The 23,032-nt window shown below is 38.1% G+C and overlaps 1 protein-coding gene across 1 annotated transcript in view; it reads left to right on the top strand.

The window, feature by feature from the left end:
* The window catches only part of LOC137362454 (elastin-like), a 70,669-nt gene that overhangs the window by 34,491 nt on the left and 13,146 nt on the right, over positions 1 to 23,032 (top strand). The window contains exons 4-6 of the mRNA XM_068026841.1: positions 20,479 to 20,595; positions 22,630 to 22,680; positions 22,939 to 22,980. Coding sequence (XP_067882942.1) covers positions 20,484 to 20,595; positions 22,630 to 22,680; positions 22,939 to 22,980 — 205 coding nt within the window. The 5' untranslated portion in view covers positions 20,479 to 20,483. The remainder of the gene's footprint in view (positions 1 to 20,478; positions 20,596 to 22,629; positions 22,681 to 22,938; positions 22,981 to 23,032) is intronic.

The following is a 23,032-nucleotide window of genomic DNA, read 5'->3' as shown; positions in this document are numbered from 1 at the left end:
ATTATAGATAATAGCAGTCCCTCTGTATATTATAGAGAATAGCAGTCCCTGTGTATATTTTAGATAATAGCAGTCCCTGTGTATATTATAGATAATAGCAGTCACTGTGTATATTATAGATAATAGCAGTCCCTGTGTATATTTTAGATAATAGCAGTCCCTGTGTATATTATAGATAATAGCAGTCACTGTGTATATTATAGATAATAGCAGTCCCTGTGTATATTTTAGATAATAGCAGTCCCTGTGTATATTATAGATAATAGCAGTCACTGTGTATATTATAGATAATAGCAGTCCCTGTGTATATTTTAGATAATAGCAGTCCCTGTGTATATTATAGATAATAGCAGTCACTGTGTATATTATAGATAATAGCAGTCCCTGTGTATATTTTAGATAATAGCAGTCCCTGTGTATATTATAGATAATAGCAGTCACTGTGTATATTATAGATAATAGCAGTCCCTGTGTATATTTTAGATAATAGCAGTCCCTGTGTATATTGTAGAGAATAGCAGTCCCTGTGTATATTATAGATAATAGCAGTCACTGTGTATATTATAGATAATAGCAGTCCCTGTGTATATTATAGAGAATAGCAGTCCCTGTGTATATTTTAGATAATAGCAGTCCCTGTGTATATTATAGATAATAGCAGTCACTGTGTATATTATAGATAATAGCAGTCACTGTGTATATTATAGATAATAGCAGTCCCTGTGTATATTATAGAGAATAGCAGTCCCTGTGTATATTATAGAGAATAGCAGTCACTGTGTATATTTTAGATAATAGCAGTCCCTGTGTATATTATAGAGAATAGCAGTCCCAGTGTATATTATAGAGAACAGCAGTCCCTGTGTATATTATAGAGAATAGCAGTCACTGTGTATATTATAGATAATAGCAGTCCCTGTGTATATTATAGAGAATAGCAGTCCCTGTGTATATTATAGATAATAGCAGTCCCTGTGTATATTTTAGATAATAGCAGTCCCTGTGTATATAATAGAGAATAGCAGTCCCTGTGTATATTATAGATAATAGCAGTCACTGTGTATATTATAGAGAATATCAGTCACTGTGTATATTATAGATAATAGCAGTCCCTGTGTATATTTTTGATAATAGCAGTCCCTGTGTATATAATAGAGAATAGCAGCCCCTGTGTATATTATAGATAATAGCAGTCACTGTGTATATTATAGAGAATAGCAGTCCCTGTGTATATTATAGAGAATAGCAGTCCCTGTGTATATTATAGAGAATAGCAGTCCCTGTGTATATTATAGAGAATAGCAGTCACTGTGTATATTATAGAGAATAACAGTCACTGTGTATATTATAGATAATAGCAGTCCCTGTGTATATAATAGAGAATAGCAGTCCCTGTGTATATTATAGAGAATAGCAGTCACTGTGTATATTATAGATAATAGCAGTCCCTGTGTATATTATAGATAATAGCAGTCCCTGTGTATATTATAGATAATAGCAGTCCCTGTGTATATTATAGATAATAGCAGTCACTGTGTATATTATAGAGAATAGCAGTCACTGTGTATATTATAGAGAATAGCAGTCCCTGTGTATATTATAGAGAATAGCAGTCCCTGTGTATATTATAGATAATAGCAGTCCCTGTGTATATTATAGAGAATAGCAGTCACTGTGTATATTATAGATAATAGCAGTCACTGTGTATATTATAGAGAATAGCAGTCACTGTGTATATTATAGAGAATAGTAGTCCCTGTGTATATTACAGAGAATAGCAGTCCCTGTGTATATTATAGATAATAGCAGTCCCTGTGTATATTATAGAGAATAGCAGTCACTGTGTATATTATAGATAATAGCAGTCCCTGTGTATATTATAGATAATAGCAGTCCCTGTGTATATTATAGATAATAGCAGTCACTGTGTATATTATAGAGAATAGCAGTCCCTGTGTATATTTTAGATAATAGCAGCCCCTGTGTATATTATAGATAATAGCATTCCCTGTGTATATTATAGATAATAGCAGTCCCTGTGTATATTATAGAGAATAGCATCCCCTGTGTATATTATAGATAATAGCAGTCCCTGTGTATATTATAGATAATAACAGTCCCTGTGTATATTATAGAGAATAGCATCCCCTGTGTATATTATAGATAATAGCAGTCACTGTGTATATTATAGAGAAGAGCATTCCTTGTGTATATTATGGAGAATAGCAGTCCCTGTGTATATTATAGATAATAGCAGCCCCTGTGTATATTATAGAGAATAGCAGCCCCTGTGTATATTATAGAGAATAGCAGTCCCTGTGTATATTATAGATAATAGCATTCCCTGTGTATATTATAGATAATAGCAGTCCCTGTGTATATTATAGATAATAGCAGTCACTGTGTATATTATAGAGAATAGCAGTCACTGTGTATATTATAGAGAATAGCAGTCACTGTGTATATTATAGAGAATAGCAGTCACTGCGTATATTATGGAGAATAGCAGTCCCTGTGTATATTTTAGATAATAGCAGCCCCTGTGTATATTATAGAGAATAGCAGTCCCTGTGTATATTATAGAGAATAGCAGTCCCTGTGTATATTATAGATAATAGCAGTCCCTGTGTATATTATAGAGAATAACAGTCCCTGTGTATATTATAGAGAATATCAGTCACTGTGTATATTATAGAGAATAGCAGTCCCTGTGTATATTATAGATAATAGCAGTCCCTGTGTATATTATAGAGAATAGCAGTCCCTGTGTATATTATAGAGAATAGCAGTCACTGTGTATATTATAGATAATAGCAGTCCCTGTGTATATTATAGAGAATAGCAGTCACTGTGTATATTATAGAGAATAGCAGTCCCTGTGTATATAATAGAGAATAGCAGTCACTGTGTATATTATAGAGAATAGCAGTCCCTGTGTATATAATAGATAATAGCAGTCCCTGTGTATATTATAGATAATAGCAGTCCCTGTGTATATTATAGAGAATAGCAGTCCCTGTGTATATTATAGAGAATAGCAGTCCCTGTGTATATTTTAGATAATAGCAGCCCCTGTGTATATTATAGATAATAGCAGTCACTGTGTATATTATAGAGAATAGCAGTCACTGTGTATATTATAGATAATAGCAGTCCCTGTGTATATTATAGATAATAGCAGTCCCTGTGTATATTATAGAGAATAGCAGTCCCTGTGTATATTATAGATAATAACAGTCACTGTGTATATTATAGAGAATAGCAGTCCCTGTGTATATTATAGAGAATAGCAGTCCCTGTGTATATTATAGATAATAACAGTCACTGTGTATATTATAGAGAATAGCAGTCACTGTGTATATTATAGAGAATAGCAGTCCCTGTGTATATTATAGAGAATAGCAGTCCCTGTGTATATTATAGAGAATAGCAGTCCCTGTGTATATTATAGATAATAGCAGTCCCTGTGTATATAATAGAGAATAGCAGTCACTGTGTATATTATAGAGAATAGCAGTCCCTGTGTATATTATAGAGAATAGCAGTCCCTGTGTATATTATAGATAATAGCAGTCACTGTGTATATTATAGATAATAACAGTCACTGTGTATATTATAGAGAATAGCAGTCCCTGTGTATATTATAGATAATAGCAGTCACTGTGTATATTATAGATAATAGCAGTCCCTCTGTATATTATAGATAATAGCAGTCACTGTGTATATTATAGATAATAGCAGTCCCTGTATATATTATAGAGAATAGCAGTCCCTGTGTATATTATAGATAATAGCAGTCACTGTGTATATTATAGAGAATAGCAGTCCCTGTGTATATTATAGAGAATAGCAGTCCCTGTGTATAGTATAGATAATAGCAGTCCCTGTGTATATTATAGAGAATAGCAGTCCCTGTGTATATAATAGAGAATAGCAGTCACTGTGTATATTATAGAGAATAGCAGTCCCTGTGTATATTATAGAGAATAGCAGTCCCTGTGTATATTATAGATAATAGCAGTCCCTGTGTATATTATAGAGAATAGCAGTTCCTGTGTATATAATAGAGAATAGCAGTCACTGTGTATATTATAGAGAATAGCAGTCCCTGTGTATATAATAGAGAATAGCAGTCCCTGTGTATATAATAGAGAATAGCAGTCCCTGTGTATATTATAGAGAATAGCAGTCCCTGTGTATATTATAGAGAATAGCAGTCCCTGTGTATATTATAGAGAATAGCAGTCACTGTGTATATTATAGAGAATAGCAGTCCCTGTGTATATTATAGAGAATAGCAGTCACTGTGTATATTATAGATAATAGCAGTCACTGTGTATATTATAGAGAATAGCAGTCCCTGTGTATATTATAGAGAATAGCAGTCACTGTGTATATTATAGATAATAGCAGTCACTGTGTATATTATAGAGAATAACAGCCCCTGTGTATATTATAGAGAATAGCAGTCACTGTGTATATTATAGATAATAGCAGTCACTGTGTATATTATAGAGAATAACAGCCCCTGTGTATATTATAGATAATAGCAGTCACTGTGTATATTATAGAGAATAGCAGTCCCTGTGTATATTATAGAGAATAGCAGTCACTGTGTATATTATAGATAATAGCAGTCCCTGTGTATATTATAGAGAATAGCAGTCCCTGTGTATATTATAGAGAATAGCAGTCCCTGTGTATATTATAGAGAATAGCAGTCACTGTGTATATTATAGAGAATAGCAGTCCCTGTGTATATAATAGATAATAGCAGTCCCTGTGTATATTATAGATAATAGCAGCCCCTGTGTATATTATAGATAATAGCAGTCACTGTGTATATTATAGATAATAGCAGTCCCTGTGTATATTATAGATAATAGCAGTCCCTGTGTATATTATAGATAATAGCAGTCACTGTGTATATTATAGAGAATAGCAGTCCCTGTGTATATTATAGAGAATAGCAGTCCCTGTGTATATTATAGAGAATAGCAGTCCCTGTGTATAGTATAGATAATAGCAGTCCCTGTGTATATTATAGAGAATAGCAGTCCCTGTGTATATAATAGAGAATAGCAGTCACTGTGTATATTATAGAGAATAGCAGTCCCTGTGTATATTATAGAGAATAGCAGTCCCTGTGTATATTATAGATAATAGCAGTCCCTGTGTATATTATAGAGAATAGCAGTTCCTGTGTATATAATAGAGAATAGCAGTCACTGTGTATATTATAGAGAATAGCAGTCCCTGTGTATATAATAGAGAATAGCAGTCCCTGTGTATATAATAGAGAATAGCAGTCCCTGTGTATATTATAGAGAATAGCAGTCCCTGTGTATATTATAGAGAATAGCAGTCCCTGTGTATATTATAGAGAATAGCAGTCACTGTGTATATTATAGAGAATAGCAGTCCCTGTGTATATTATAGAGAATAGCAGTCACTGTGTATATTATAGATAATAGCAGTCACTGTGTATATTATAGAGAATAGCAGTCCCTGTGTATATTATAGAGAATAGCAGTCACTGTGTATATTATAGATAATAGCAGTCACTGTGTATATTATAGAGAATAACAGCCCCTGTGTATATTATAGAGAATAGCAGTCACTGTGTATATTATAGATAATAGCAGTCACTGTGTATATTATAGAGAATAACAGCCCCTGTGTATATTATAGATAATAGCAGTCACTGTGTATATTATAGAGAATAGCAGTCCCTGTGTATATTATAGAGAATAGCAGTCACTGTGTATATTATAGATAATAGCAGTCCCTGTGTATATTATAGAGAATAGCAGTCCCTGTGTATATTATAGAGAATAGCAGTCCCTGTGTATATTATAGAGAATAGCAGTCACTGTGTATATTATAGAGAATAGCAGTCCCTGTGTATATAATAGATAATAGCAGTCCCTGTGTATATTATAGATAATAGCAGCCCCTGTGTATATTATAGATAATAGCAGTCACTGTGTATATTATAGATAATAGCAGTCCCTGTGTATATTATAGATAATAGCAGTCCCTGTGTATATTATAGATAATAGCAGTCACTGTGTATATTATAGAGAATAGCAGTCCCTGTGTATATTATAGATAATAGCAGTCCCTGTGTATATTATAGATAATAGCAGTCCCTGTGTATATTGTAGAGAATAGCAGTCCCTGTGTATATTATAGAGAATAGCTGTCCCTGTGTATATTATAGATAATAGCAGTCCCTGTGTATATTATAGATAATAGCAGTCCCTGTGTATATTATAGAGAATAGCAGTCCCTGTGTATATTATAGATAATAACAGTCACTGTGTATATTATAGAGAATAGCAGTCCCTGTGTATATTATAGAGAATAGCAGTCCCTGTGTATATTATAGATAATAACAGTCACTGTGTATATTATAGAGAATAGCAGTCACTGTGTATATTATAGAGAATAGCAGTCACTGTGTATATTATAGAGAATAGCAGTCCCTGTGTATATTATAGAGAATAGCAGTCCCTGTGTATATTATAGAGAATAGCAGTCCCTGTGTATATTATAGATAATAGCAGTCCCTGTGTATATAATAGAGAATAGCAGTCACTGTGTATATTATAGAGAATAGCAGTCCCTGTGTATATTATAGAGAATAGCAGTCCCTGTGTATATTATAGATAATAGCAGTCACTGTGTATATTATAGATAATAACAGTCACTGTGTATATTATAGAGAATAGCAGTCCCTGTGTATATTATAGATAATAGCAGTCACTGTGTATATTATAGATAATAGCAGTCCCTCTGTATATTATAGATAATAGCAGTCACTGTGTATATTATAGATAATAGCAGTCCCTGTATATATTATAGAGAATAGCAGTCCCTGTGTATATTATAGATAATAGCAGTCACTGTGTATATTATAGAGAATAGCAGTCCCTGTGTATATTATAGAGAATAGCAGTCCCTGTGTATAGTATAGATAATAGCAGTCCCTGTGTATATTATAGAGAATAGCAGTCCCTGTGTATATAATAGAGAATAGCAGTCACTGTGTATATTATAGAGAATAGCAGTCCCTGTGTATATTATAGAGAATAGCAGTCCCTGTGTATATTATAGATAATAGCAGTCCCTGTGTATATTATAGAGAATAGCAGTTCCTGTGTATATAATAGAGAATAGCAGTCACTGTGTATATTATAGAGAATAGCAGTCCCTGTGTATATAATAGAGAATAGCAGTCCCTGTGTATATAATAGAGAATAGCAGTCCCTGTGTATATTATAGAGAATAGCAGTCCCTGTGTATATTATAGAGAATAGCAGTCCCTGTGTATATTATAGAGAATAGCAGTCACTGTGTATATTATAGAGAATAGCAGTCCCTGTGTATATTATAGAGAATAGCAGTCACTGTGTATATTATAGATAATAGCAGTCACTGTGTATATTATAGAGAATAGCAGTCCCTGTGTATATTATAGAGAATAGCAGTCACTGTGTATATTATAGATAATAGCAGTCACTGTGTATATTATAGAGAATAACAGCCCCTGTGTATATTATAGAGAATAGCAGTCACTGTGTATATTATAGATAATAGCAGTCACTGTGTATATTATAGAGAATAACAGCCCCTGTGTATATTATAGATAATAGCAGTCACTGTGTATATTATAGAGAATAGCAGTCCCTGTGTATATTATAGAGAATAGCAGTCACTGTGTATATTATAGATAATAGCAGTCCCTGTGTATATTATAGAGAATAGCAGTCCCTGTGTATATTATAGAGAATAGCAGTCCCTGTGTATATTATAGAGAATAGCAGTCACTGTGTATATTATAGAGAATAGCAGTCACTGTGTATATTATAGATAATAGCAGTCCCTGTGTATATTATAGAGAATAGCAGTCCCTGTGTATATTATAGAGAATAGCAGTCCCTGTGTATATTATAGAGAATAGCAGTCACTGTGTATATTATAGAGAATAGCAGTCACTGTGTATATTATAGATAATAGCAGTCACTGTGTATATTATAGAGAATAGCAGTCCCTGTGTATATTATAGATAATAGCAGTCCCTGTGTATATTATAGATAATAGCAGTCCCTGTGTATATTGTAGAGAATAGCAGTCCCTGTGTATATTATAGAGAATAGCTGTCCCTGTGTATATTATAGATAATAGCAGTCCCTGTGTATATTATAGATAATAGCAGTCACTGTGTATATTATAGATAATAGCAGTCCCTGTGTATATTATAGATAATAGCAGTCACTGTGTATATTATAGAGAATAGCAGTCCCTGTGTATATTATAGAGAATAGCAGTCCCAGTGTATATTATAGAGAATAGCAGTCCCTGTGTATATTATAGAGAATAGCAGTCCCTGTGTATATTATAGATAATAACAGTCACTGTGTATATTATAGAGAATAGCAGTCACTGTGTATATTATAGATAATAACAGTCACTGTGTATATTATAGAGAATAGCAGTCCCTGTGTATATTATAGAGAATAGCAGTCTCTGTGTATATTATAGATAATAGCAGTCATTGTGTATATTATAGATAATAGCAGTCCCTGTGTATATTATAGATAATAGCAGTCCCTGTGTATATTATAGAGAATAGCAGTCCCAGTGTATATTATAGAGAATAGCAGTCCCAGTGTATATTATAGAGAATAGCAGTCCCTGTGTATATTATAGAGAATAGCAGTCCCTGTGTATATTATAGAGAATAGCAGTCCCTGTGTATATTATAGATAATAACAGTCACTGTGTATATTATAGAGAATAGCAGTCCCTGTGTATATTATAGAGAATAGCAGTCCCTGTGTATATTATAGAGAATAGCAGTCCCTGTGTATATTATAGATAATAACAGTCACTGTGTATATTATAGAGAATAGCAGTCCCTGTGTATATTATAGAGAATAGCAGTCACTGTGTATATAATAGATAATAACAGTCCCTGTGTATATTATAGAGAATAGCAGTCCCTGTGTATATTATAGAGAATAGCAGTCCCTGTGTATATTATAGAGAATAGCATTCCCTGTGTATATTATAGAGAATAGCAGTCACTGTGTATATTATAGAGAATAGCAGTCCCAGTGTATATTATAGAGAATAGCAGTCCCTGTGTATATTATAGAGAATAGCAGTCCCTGTGTATATTATAGAGAATAGCAGTCCCTGTGTATATTATAGATAATAACAGTCACTGTGTATATTATAGAGAATAGCAGTCACTGTGTATATTATAGATAATAACAGTCACTGTGTATATTATAGAGAATAGCAGCCCCTGTGTATATTATAGATAATAGCAGTCACTGTGTATATTATAGAGAATAGCAGTCCCTGTGTATATTATAGAGAATAGCATTCCCTGTGTATATTATAGAAAATAGCAGTCCCTGTGTGTATATAGTAGATAATAACAGTCCCTGTGTCTTTCTTCTTTTGGGCCTCCTTATCTCGAGAGACAATGGATACGCGCCTGGAGGTGGTCAGTGGTTTGTGAAGCAGCGCCTGGAGTGGCTATAAAGGCCAATTCTGGAGTGACAGGCTCTTCCACAGGTGCTGCAGAGAAATTTGTTTGTTGGGGCTGTTGCACAGTTGGCTCTCCCCTTGCGCCTCTGTCTTTTTTCCTGCCAACTACTAAGTCTCTTCGACTCGCCACAATTTAGCCCTGTCTTTATGGCTGCCCGCCAGCTCTGGCAAATGCTGGCAACTGACTCCCACGACTTGTGATCAATGTCACACGATTTCATGTCGCGTTTGCAGACGTCTTTATAACGGAGACATGGACGGCCGGTGGGTCTGATACCAGTGGCGAGCTCGCTGTACAATGTGTCTTTGGGGATCCTGCCATCTTCCATGCGGCTCACATGGCCAAGCCATCTCAAGCGCCGCTGACTCAGTAGTGTGTATAAGCTGGGGATGTTGGCCGCTTCAAGGACTTCTGTGTTGGAGATATAGTCCTGCCACCTGATGCCAAGTATTCTCCGAAGGCAGCGAAGATGGAATGAATTGAGACGTCGCTCTTGGCTGGCATACGTTGTCCAGGCCTCGCTGCCGTAGAGCAAGGTACTGAGGACACAGGCCTGATACACTCGGACTTTTGTGTTCCGTGTCAGTGCGCCATTTTCCCACACTCTCTTGGCCAGTCTGAACATAGCAGTGGAAGCCTTACCCATGCGCTTGTTGATTTCTGCATCTAGAGACAGGTTACTGGTGATAGTTGAGCCTAGGTCGGTGAACTCTTGAACCACTTCCAGAGCGTGGTCGCCAATATTGATGGATGGAGCATTTCTGACATCCTGCCCCATGATGTTCGTTTTCTTGAGGCTGATGGTTAGGCCAAATTCATTGCAGGCAGACGCAAACCTGTCGATGAGACTCTGCAGGCATTCTTCAGTGTGAGATGTTAAAGCAGCATCGTCAGCAAAGAGGAGTTCTCTGATGAGGACTTTCCGTACTTTGGACTTCGCTCTTAGACGGGCAAGGTTGAACAACCTGCCCCCTGATCTTGTGTGGAGGAAAATTCCTTCTTCAGAGGATTTGAACGCATGTGAAAGCAGCAGGGAGAAGAAAATCCCAAATAGTGTGGGTGCGAGAACACAGCCCTGTTTCACACCACTCAGGATAGGAAAGGGCTCTGATGAGGAGCCACCATGTTGAATTGTGCCTTTCATATTGTCATGGAATGAGGTGATGATACTTAGTAGCGAGTCGCTCTGAACAGGCTCCAGAAGCTGGCCGAGCGCGTCTACCCTGAGGCACAGTGTGGCTTTCGTGCAGAGAGATCGACTATTGACATGCTGTTCTCCCTTCGTCAGATACAGGAGAAATGCCGTGAACAACAGATGCCCCTCTACATTGCTTTCATTGATCTCACCAAAGCCTTTGACCTCGTCAGCAGACGTGGTCTCTTCAGACTACTAGAAAAGATCGGATGTCCACCAAAGCTACTAAGTATCATCACCTCATTCCATGACAATATGAAAGGCACAATTCAACATGGTGGCTCCTCATCAGAGCCCTTTCCTATCCTGAGTGGTGTGAAACAGGGCTGTGTTCTCGCACCCACACTTTTTGGGATTTTCTTCTCCCTGCTGCTTTCACATGCGTTCAAATCCTCCGAAGAAGGAATTTTCCTCCACACAAGATCAGGGGGCAGGTTGTTCAACCTTGCCCGTCTAAGAGCGAAGTCCAAAGTACGGAAAGTCCTCATCAGAGAACTCCTCTTTGCTGACGATGCTGCTTTAACATCTCACACTGAAGAATGCCTGCAGAGTCTCATCGACAGGTTGGCGTCTGCCTGCAATGAATTTGGCCTAACCATCAGCCTCAAGAAAACGAACATCATGGGGCAGGATGTCAGAAATGCTCCATCCATCAATATTGGCGACCACGCTCTGGAAGTGGTTCAAGAGTTCACCTACCTAGGCTCAACTATCACCAGTAACCTGTCTCTAGATGCAGAAATCAACAAGCGCATGGGTAAGGCTTCCACTGCTATGTCCAGACTGGCCAAGAGAGTATGGGAAAATGGCGCACTGACACGGAACACAAAAGTCCGAGTGTATCAGGCCTGTGTCCTCAGTACCTTGCTCTACGGCAGCGAGGCCTGGACAACGTATGCCAGCCAAGAGCGACGTCTCAATTCATTCCATCTTCGCTGCCTTCGGAGAATACTTGGCATCAGGTGGCAGGACTATATCTCCAACACAGAAGTCCTTGAAGCGGCCAACATCCCCAGCTTATACACACTACTGAGTCAGCGGCGCTTGAGATGGCTTGGCCATGTGAGCCGCATGGAAGATGGCAGGATCCCCAAAGACACATTGTACAGCGAGCTCGCCACTGGTATCAGACCCACCGGCCGTCCATGTCTCCGTTATAAAGACGTCTGCAAACGCGACATGAAATCGTGTGACATTGATCACAAGTCGTGGGAGTCAGTTGCCAGCATTCGCCAGAGCTGGCGGGCAGCCATAAAGACAGGGCTAAATTGTGGCGAGTCGAAGAGACTTAGTAGTTGGCAGGAAAAAAGACAGAGGCGCAAGGGGAGAGCCAACTGTGCAACAGCCCCAACAAACAAATTTCTCTGCAGCACCTGTGGAAGAGCCTGTCACTCCAGAATTGGCCTTTATAGCCACTCCAGGCGCTGCTTCACAAACCACTGACCACCTCCAGGCGCGTATCCATTGTCTCTCGAGATAAGGAGGCCCAAAAGAAGAAGCAGTCCCTGTGTATATTATAGAGAATAGCAGTCCCTGTGTATATTATAGAGAACAGCAGTCCCTGTGTATATTATAGTGAATAGCAGTCCCTGTGTATATTATAGATAATAGCAGTCCCTCTGTATATTATAGAGAATAGCAGTCACTGTGTATATTATAGAGAATAGCAGTCCCTGTGTATATTATAGATAATAGCAGTCCCTGTGTGTATATGGTAGATAATAGCAGTCACTGTGTATATTATAGAGAATAGCAGCCCCTGTGTGTATATGGTAGATAATAGCAGTCCCTGTGTATATTATAGAGAATAGCAGTCCCTGTGTATATTATAGAGAATAGCAGTCCCTGTGTATATTATAGACAATAACAGCCCCTGTGTATATTATAGAGAATAGCAGTCACTGTGTATATTATAGATAATAGCAGTCCCTGTGTATATTATAGAGAATAGCAGTCACTGTGTATATTATAGATAATAGCAGTCCCTGTGTATATTATAGTGAATAGCAGTCCCTCTGTATATTATAGATAATAGCAGTCCCTGTGTATATTATAGAGAATAGCAGTCACTGTGTATATTATAGAGAATAGCAGTCACTGTGTATATTATAGATAATAGCAGTCCCTGTGTATATTATAGAGAATAGCAGTCACTGTGTATATTATAGATAATAGCAGTCCCTGTGTATATTATAGAGAATAGCAGTCACTGTGTATATTATAGATAATAGCAGTCCCTGTGTATATTATAGTGAATAGCAGTCCCTCTGTATATTATAGATAATAGCAGTCCCTGTGTATATTATAGAGAATAGCAGTCCCTGTGTATATTATAGATAATAGCATTCCCAGTGTATATTATAGAGAATAGCAGTCCCTGTGTATATTATAGATAATAGCAGTCCCTGTGTATATTATAGATAATAGCAGTCCCTGTGTATATTATAGAGAATAGCAGTCCCTCTGTATATTATAGATAATAGCAGTCCCTCTGTATATTATAGATAATAGCAGTCCCTGTGTATATTATAGAGAATAGCAGTCCCTGTGTATATTATAGTGAATAGCAGTCCCTCTGTATATTATAGATAATAGCAGTCCCTGTGTATATTATAGAGAATAGCAGTCCCTGTGGATATTATAGATAATAGCAGTCACTGTGTTTATTATAGATAATAGCAGTCCCTGTGTATATTATAGAGAATAGCAGTCACTGTGTATATTATAGAGAATAGCAGTCACTGTGTATATTATAGATAATAGCAGTCCCTGTGTATATTATAGAGAATAGCAGTCACTGAGTATATTATAGATAATAGCAGTCCCTGTGTATATTATAGAGAATAGCAGTCCCTGTGTATATTATAGATAATAGCATTCCCTGTGTATATTATAGTGAATAGCAGTCCCTCTGTATATTATAGATAATAGCAGTCCCTGTGTATATTATAGAGAATAGCAGTCACTGTGTATATTATAGATAATAGCAGTCCCTGTGTCTATTATAGAGAATAGCAGTCCCTGTGTATATTACAGAGAATAGCAGTCACTGTGTATATTATAGTGAATAGCAGTCTCTGTGTATATTATAGAGAATAGCAGTCCCTGTATATATTATCGAGAGTAGCAGTCTCTGTGTATATTATAGAGGATAGCAGTCACTGTGTATATTATCGAGAATAGCAGTCCCTGTGTATATTATAGATAATAGCAGTCCCTGTGTATATAATAGATAATAGCAGTCCCTGTGTATATTATAGAGAATAACAGTCACTGTGTATATTATAGATAATAGCAGTCCCTGTGTATATTATAGAGAATAGCAGTCACTGTGTATATTATAGATAATAGCAGTCCCTGTGTATATTATCGAGAGTAGCAGTCTCTGTGTATATTATAGAGAATAGCAGTCCCTGTGTATATTATCGAGAGTAGCAGTCTCTGTGTATATTATAGAGAATAGCAGTCACTGTGTATATTATAGATAATTGCAGTCCCTGTGTATATTATCGAGAGTAGCAGTCTCTGTGTATATAATAGATAATAGCAGTCCCTGTGTATATTATAGAGAATAGCAGTCCCTGTGTATATTATCGAGAGTAGCAGTCTCTGTGTATATAATAGATAATAGCAGTCCCTGTGTATATTATAGAGAATAGCAGTCCCTGTGTATATTATAGAGAATACCAGTCACTGTGTATATTCTAGATCATAGCAGTCCCTGTGTATATTATAGAGAATAGCAGTCCCTGTGTATATAATAGATAATAGCAGTCCCTGTGTATATTATAGAGAATAACAGTCACTGTGTATATTATAGATAATAGCAGTCTCTGTGTATATTATAGATAATAGCAGTCACTGTGTATATTATAGATAATAGCAGTCCCTGTGTATATAATAGATAATAGCAGTCCCTGTGTATATTATAGAGGACAGCAGTCCCTGTGTATATTATAGATAATAGCAGTCCCTGTGTATATTATAGAGAATAACAGTCACTGTGTATATTATAGATAATAGCAGTCTCTGTGTATATTATAGATAATAGCCGTCCCTGTGTATATTATAGAGAATAGCAGTCACTGTGTATATTATAGAGAATAGCAGTCCCTGTGTATATTATAGAGAATAGCAGTCCCTGTGTATATTATAGAGAATAGCAGTCCCTGTTTATATTATAGAGAATAGCAGTCCCTGTGTATATTATAGAGAATAGCAGTCCCTGTGTATATTATAGATAATAGCAGTCACTGTGTATATTATAGAGAATAGCAGTCACTGTGTATATTATAGATAATAGCAGTCACTGTGTATATTATAGAGAATAGCAGTCCCTGTGTATATTATAGAGAATAGCAGTCCCTGTGTATATTATAGAGAATAGCAGTCCCTGTGTATATTATAGAGAATAGCAGTCCCTGTGTATATAATAGAGAATAGCAGTCCCTGTGTATATTATAGAGAATAGCAGTCCCTGTGTATATTATAGAGAATAGCAGTCCCTGTGTATATAATAGAGAATAGCAGTCCCTGTGTATATTATAGAGAATAGCAGTCCCTGTGTATATAATAGAGAATAGCAGTCCCTGTGTATATTATAGAGAATAGCAGTCACTGTGTATATTATAGAGAATAGCAGTCCCTGTGTATATTATAGAGAATAGCAGTCACTGTGTATATTATAGAGAATAGCAGTCCCTGTGTATATTATCGAGAATAGCAGTCCCTGTGTATATAATAGATAATAGCAGTCCCTGTGTATATTATAGAGAATAACAGTCCCTGTGTATATTATAGAGAATAGCAGTCCCTGTGTATATTATAGAGAATAGCAGTCCCTGTGTATATTATAGAGAATAGCAGCTCCTGTGTATATTATGGAGAATAGCAGCCCCTGTGTATATTATAGAGAATAGCAGTCCCTGTGTATATAATAGATAATAGCAGTCCCTGTGTATATTATAGAGAATAACAGTCACTGTGTATATTATAGATAATAGCAGTCCCTGTGTATATTATAGATAATAGCAGTCTCTGTGTATATTATAGATAATAGCAGTCACTGTGTATATTATAGATAATAGCAGTCCCTGTGTATATAATAGATAATAGCAGTCCCTGTGTATATTATAGAGAATAGCAGTCCCTGTGTATATTATCGAGAGTAGCAGTCTCTGTGTGCATTATAGAGAATAGCAGTCTCTGTGTATATTATAGAGGATAGCTGTCTCTGTGTATATTATAGAGAATAGCAGTCACTGTGTATATTATCGAGAATAGCAATCCCTGTGTATATTATAGATAATAGCAGTCCCTGTGTATATTTTAGATAATAGCAGCCCCTGTGTATATTCTAGATCATAGCAGTCCCTGTGTATATTATCGAGAGTAGCAGTCTCTGTGTATATTATCGAGAGTAGCAGTCTCTGTGTATATTATAGATAATAGCAGTCCCTGTGTATATTATAGATAATAGCAGTCCCTGTGTATATTATAGATAATAGCAGTCCCTGTGTATATTATAGAGAATAGCAGTCCCTGTGTATATTATAGATAATAGCAGTCCCTGTGTATATTATAGAGAATAGCAGTCACTGTGTATATTATAGATAATAGCAGTCACTGTGTATATTATAGAGAATAGCAGTCCCTGTGTATATTATAGAGAATAGCAGTCCCTGTGTATATTATAGATAATAGCAGTCCCTGTGTATATTATAGAGAATAGCAGTCCCTGTGTATATTATAGATAATAGCAGTCTCTGTGTATATTATAGATAATAGCAGTCCCTGTTTATATTATAGAGAATAGCAGTCACTGTGTATATTATAGAGAATAGCAGTCACTGTGTATATTATAGAGAATAGCAGTCCCTGTGTATATTATAGAGAATAGCAGTCCCTGTGTATATTATAGAGAATAGCAGTCCCTGTGTATATTATAGAGAATAGCAGTCCCTGTGTATATTATAGATAATAGCAGTCACTGTGTATATTATAGAGAATAGCAGTCCCTGTGTATATTATAGAGAATAGCAGTCCCTGTGTATATTATAGAGAATAGCAGTCCCTGTGTATATTATAGATAATAGCAGTCACTGTGTATATTATAGAGAATAGCAGTCACTGTGTATATTATAGATAATAGCAGTCACTGTGTATATTATAGAGAATAGCAGTCCCTGTGTATATTATAGAGAATAGCAGTCCCTGTGTATATTATAGATAATAGCAGTCACTGTGTATATTATAGAGAATAGCAGTCCCTGTGTATATTATAGAGAATAGCAGTCCCTGTGTATATTATAGAGAATAGCAGTCCCTGTGTATATTGTAGAGAATAGCAGTCCCTGTGTATATTATAGAGAATAGCAGTCCCTGTGTATATTGTAGAGAATAGCAGTCACTGTGTATATTATAGATAATAGCAGTCACTGTGTATATTATAGAGAATAGCAGTCCCTGTGTATATTATAGAGAATAGCAGTCCCTGTGTATATAATAGATAATAGCAGTCCCTGTGTATATTATAGAGAATAACAGTCACTGTGTATATTATAGATAATAGCAGTCTCTGTGTATATTATAGATAATAGCAGTCCCTGTGTATATTATAGAGAATAGCAGTCCCCCTGTATATTATAGAGAATAGCAGTCCCTGTGTATATTATAGAGAATAGCAGTCCCTGTGTATATTATAGAGAATAACAGTCACTGTGTATATTATAGATAATAGCAGTCTCTGTGTATATTATAGAGAATAACAGTCACTGTGTATATTATAGATAATAGCAGTCTCTGTGTATATTATAGAGAATAGCAGTCCCCCTGTATATTATAGATAATAGCAGTCCCTGTGTATATTATAGAGAATAACAGTCACTGTGTATATTATAGATAATAGCAGTCTCTGTGTATATTATAGAGAATAGCAGTCCCCCTGTATATTATAGAGAATAGCAGTCCCTGTGTATATTATAGAGAATAGCAGTCCCTGTGTATATTATAGAGAATAGCAGTCCCCCTGTATATTATAGAGAATAGCAGTCCCTGTGTATATTATAGAGAATAGCAGTCCCTGTGTATATTATAGAGAATAGCAGTCACTGTGTATATTATAGAGAATAGCAGTCACTGTGTATATTATAGATAATAGCAGTCACTGTGTATATTATAGAGAATAGCAGTCCCTGTGTATATTATAGAGAATAGCAGTCCCTGTGTATATTATAGATAATAGCAGTCACTGTGTATATTATAGAGAATAGCAGTCACTGTGTATATTATAGAGAATAGCAGTCCCTGTGTATATTATAGAGAATAGCAGTCCCTGTGTATATTATAGAGAATAGCAGTCCCTGTGTATATTATAGAGAATAGCAGTCCCTGTGTATATTATAGATAATAGCAGTCCCTGTGTATATTATAGATAATAGCAGTCCCTGTGTATATTATAGAGAATAGCAGTCCCTGTGTATATTATAGAGAGTAGCAGTCTCTGTGTATATTATAGAGAATAGCAGTCCCTGTGTATATTATCGAGAGTAGCAGTCTCTGTGTATATTATAGAGGATAGCAGTCACTGTGTATATTATCGAGAATAGCAGTCCCTGTGTATATTATAGATAATAGCAGTCCCTGTGTATATAATAGATATTAGCAGTCCCTGTGTATATTATAGAGAATAACAGTCACTGTGTATATTATAGATAATAGCAGTCCCTGTGTATATTATAGAGAATAGCAGTCACTGTGTATATTATAGATAATAGCAGTCCCTGTGTATATTATAGAGAATAGCAGTCCCTGTGTATATTATCGAGAGTAGCAGTCCCTGTGTATATTATAGAGAATAGCAGTCCCTGTGTATATTATAGAGGATAGCAGTCTCTGTGTATATTATGGAGAATAGCAGTCACTGAGTATATTATCGAGAATAGCAGTCCCTGTGTATATTATAGATAATAACAGTCCCTGTGTATATTATAGATAATAGCAGTCACTGTGTATATTATAGATAATAGCAGTCCCTGTGTATATAATAGATAATAGCAGTCCCTGTGTATATTATAGAGAATAGCAGTCCCTGTGTATATTATCGAGAGTAGCAGTCTCTGTGTGCATTATAGAGAATAGCAGTCTCTGTGTATATTATAGAGGATAGCTGTCTCTGTGTATATTATAGAGGATAGCAGTCTCTGTGTATATTATCGAGAGTAGCAGTCTCTGTGTGCATTATAGAGAATAGCAGTCTCTGTGTATATTATAGAGGATAGCAGTCTCTGTGTATATTATAGAGGATAGCAGTCCCTTTGTATATTATAGATAATAGCAGTCCCTGTGTATATTTTAGATAATAGCAGCCCCTGTGTATATTCTAGATCATAGCAGTCCCTGTGTATATTATAGAGAATAGCAGTCCCTGTGTATATTCTAGATCATAGCAGTCCCTGTGTATATTATAGTGAATAGCAGCTCCTGTGTATATTATAGAGAATAGCAGCTCCTGTGTATATTATAGAGAATAGCAGTCCCTGTGTATATTATGGAGAATAGCAGCCCCTGTGTATATTATAGAGAATAGCAGTCCCTGTGTATATTATAGAGAATAGCAGCTCCTGTGTATATTATGGAGAATAGCAGCCCCTGTGTATATTATAGAGAATAGCAGCTCCTGTGTATATTATGTAGAATAGCAGCCCCTGTGTATATTATAGAGAATAGCAGTCCCAGTGTATATTATGGAGAATAGCAGTCCCTGTGTATATAATAGATAATAGCAGTCCCTGTGTATATAATAGATAATAGCAGCTCCTGTGTATATTATGGAGAATAGCAGTCCCTGTGTATATTATAGAGAATAGCAGTCCCTGTGTATATTATAGAGAATAGCAGTCCCTGTGTATATTATAGAGAATAGCAGTCCCTGTGTATATTATAGAGAATAGCATTAACTGTGTAAATTATAGAGAATAGCAGTCCCTGTGTATATTATAGTGAATAGCAGTCCCTGTGTATATTATAGAGAATAGCAGTCACTGTGTATATTATGGAGAATAGCAGTCCCTGTGTATATTATAGAGAACAGCAGTCCCTGTGTATATTATAGAGAATAGCAGTCCCTGTGTATATTATGGAGAATAGCAGTCACTGTGTATATTATAGAGAATAGCAGTCACTGTGTATATTATAGAGAATAGCTATTCTGTATAATATACACATGGACTGTTATTCTCTATAATATACACAGGGGCTGCTATTATCTATAATATACACAGGGACTGCTATTCTCTATAATATACACAGGGGCTGCTATTCTCTATAATATACACAGTGACTGCTATTCTCTATAATATACACAGTGACTGCTATTCTCTATAATATACACAGGGACTGCTATTCTCTATAATATACACAGTGACTGCTGTTCTCTATAATATACACAGTGACTGCTATTCTCTATAATATACACAGGGGCTGCTATTCTCTATAGAGCATAGCAGTCCCTGTGTATATTATAATGTACCCAATGGCTGTTATTCTCTATGATATTCACTGGGCCTGATGTTTTTTGTCATATATTTCGTGTTCTCAACGCTGCTCTCTGTTTCCTGAGACAGGCAGTCTCTCATGTTGTGAATGAGTGGCCTTTGCTCGAGCTGCACGTTTTCTGTCGTTCTGAGACTGACTGATGCCCCATTTTGTTTCGTGGCAGGTTACATGAATGGAGCTGGCCGCTTCCCAGCTGCAGCGATGGTTCAGCCGGCTTACACGAATGGCAATGGATTTCCCAATGGCTACTTTCCTGCTTACAGGAATGGCGGTCTCAATGGTATCTCTCTTACTCCTGTATCTGTGGAGGTCCCTCTAACCCCTCTCTCCCACAATCCTGTGTCTGGGGAGGTCCCTCTAACACCCTCTCTCCCACTCCTGTATCTGGGGAGGTCCCTCTAACCCCTCTCTCACAATCCTGTGTCTGGGGAGGTCCCTCTAACCCCTCTCTCACAATCCTGTGTCTGGGGAGGTCCCTCTAACCCCCTCTCTCACACTCCTGTATCTGGGGAGGTCCCTCTAACCCCTCTCTCTCACAATCCTGTGTCTGGGGAGGTCCCTCTAACACCCTCTCTCCCACTCCTGTATCTGGGGAGGTCCCTCTAACCCCTCTCTCACAATCCTGTGTCTGGGGAGGTCCCTCTAACCCCCTCTCTCACACTCCTGTATCTGGGGAGTTCCCTCTAACCCCTCTCTCACAATCCTGTGTCTGGGGAGGTCCCTCTAACCCCTCTCTCACAATCCTGTGTCTGGGGAGGTCCCTCTAACACCCTCTCTCCCACTCCTGTATCTGGGGAGGTCCCTCTAACCCCTCTCTCACAATCCTGTGTCTGGGGAGGTCCCTCTAACACCCTCTCTCCCACTCCTGTATCTGGGGAGTTCCCTCTAACCCCTCTCTCACAATCCTGTGTCTGTGGCGATCCCTCTAACACCCTCTCTCTCTTACTCCTCTATCTGGGGAGATGCATCTCACTCCAATCTCTGTCCCTGGTGATAATTTGACCGGGACATTTCCTACTCAGAGGACATGGGCTGAGGGATGTTTGAATCACTCCAATCGGGTTCCCGCACCTGTCGCGGTCCCGGAACAGCTCTTATCGACGTCACACATGTCCTCCTGTGTGACCGTGACAAAGGGTAAACTTTACCTCCCGCGTCCTCCTCAGCCTGTCTGCACCCATTGACATGGCTGACCACACCTTCCTCCTCCAACGCCTCTCCACTGTTGTCCAGCCGGGTGGGACTGCTCTCACCCGGTTACATCCTTATCTGTCTCATAGCAGACAGAGAATCACCTGCAATGGCTTCTCTTCCTGTTCCCGCACCGTTACCCCCCCCCCCCCCACCCCTTCCACCGAGGATCTATCCTTGGCATCCCACCCCCTCCTATTTCTCGTCGCCGAAGGACAGCCTGTAGATATCATCCGAAAACACAGCGTCAGTTTTCACATATACGGTGACGACACCCATCTCGACCTCTCCACCACTTCTCTCCACCTCTCCGCAGTCTCTAAATTGTCAGACTGTTTATCCGACATCCAGTACTGGATCAGAGGGAGAGTGGACATGGGCTGTGGGTGATTAAATGGGTGTAGAGTCAGTGAGAGGGGGAGAGTGGACATGGGCTGTGGGTGATTAAATGGGTGTAGAGTCAGTGATAGGGGGAGAGTGGACATGGGCTGTGGGTGATTAAATGGGTGTAGAGTCAGTGATAGGGGGAGAGTGGACATGGGCTGTGGGTGATTAAATGGGTGTAGAGTCAGTGATAGGGGGAGAGTGGACATGGGCTGTGGGTGATTAAATGGGTGTAGAGTCAGTGATAGAGGGGAGAGTGGACATGGGCTGTGGGTGATTAAATGGGTGTAGAGTCAGTGATAGGGGAGAGTGGACATGGGCTGTGGGTGATTAAATGGGTGTAGAGTCAGTGATAGAGGAGAGTGGACATGGGCTGTGGGTGATTAAATGGGTGTAGAGTCAGTGATAGAGGAGAGTGGACATGGACTGTGGGTGATTGAATGGGTGTAGAGTCTGTGATAGAGAGTGGACATGGACTGTGGGTGATTAAATGGGTGTAGAGTCAGTGATAGGGGGAGAGTGGACATGGGCTGTGGGTGATTAAATGGGTGCGGGAGAGCCCCTAACTTTCTCATGTGCATCCTAGTTTATGCCGGGACTGCTGGTTCTCAGTCGGGTTGGACGAATGGCAATTCCCTGAATTGTCCTCAACTCCAATTTTAAACTTTTGACGCGGTCTGTCTCAATCGAATGGGCTCTGCTTTATGGGTGTCTCCCTCTCCCTCCCTCTCTCCCGCAGGAGGAGTCGGACTGCAACCCGGTGCTGGGGGTAAAGGCGTGATTCCCGCAGGTAGGATCTTTGGTCCCCTCGTCACTCTCCCTTTGGCTCTTTGCGGCAGGCACAGGTTGCGTCGTGCGGGGCTGGGCAGCATGCGCAGCCGGAGGCCGTTCAGCCCCTCGACCCTTCCGTCCCAGCAGCTCATGTTTGATGCAAATACTAGCAACCGGAGAGGAGCGGGGGTGGGGTGGGGTGGGGGGGGGGGGGCACCGATCGAAGTGAAAAAGTGCGCGACGTGTCTCTGAATCTCTCATGTCTTGTCAATCCTAGGTTACGGTGAGACGATGGGTGCTCAACCGAGCTACGTCAATGGTAGGTGTCTCAGTTGTCCCGGCAGAAAGGGCTTTGATTTATCCTGCAAGTG

The sequence above is a fragment of the Heterodontus francisci genome, unplaced genomic scaffold (assembly GCF_036365525.1).
Source record: "Heterodontus francisci isolate sHetFra1 unplaced genomic scaffold, sHetFra1.hap1 HAP1_SCAFFOLD_963, whole genome shotgun sequence".
NCBI classification, from domain to species: Eukaryota; Metazoa; Chordata; class Chondrichthyes; order Heterodontiformes; family Heterodontidae; genus Heterodontus; species Heterodontus francisci.
The sequence above is the reverse complement of the archived record's forward strand: the minus strand, read 5'-3'. Positions and strand labels throughout refer to the sequence as shown.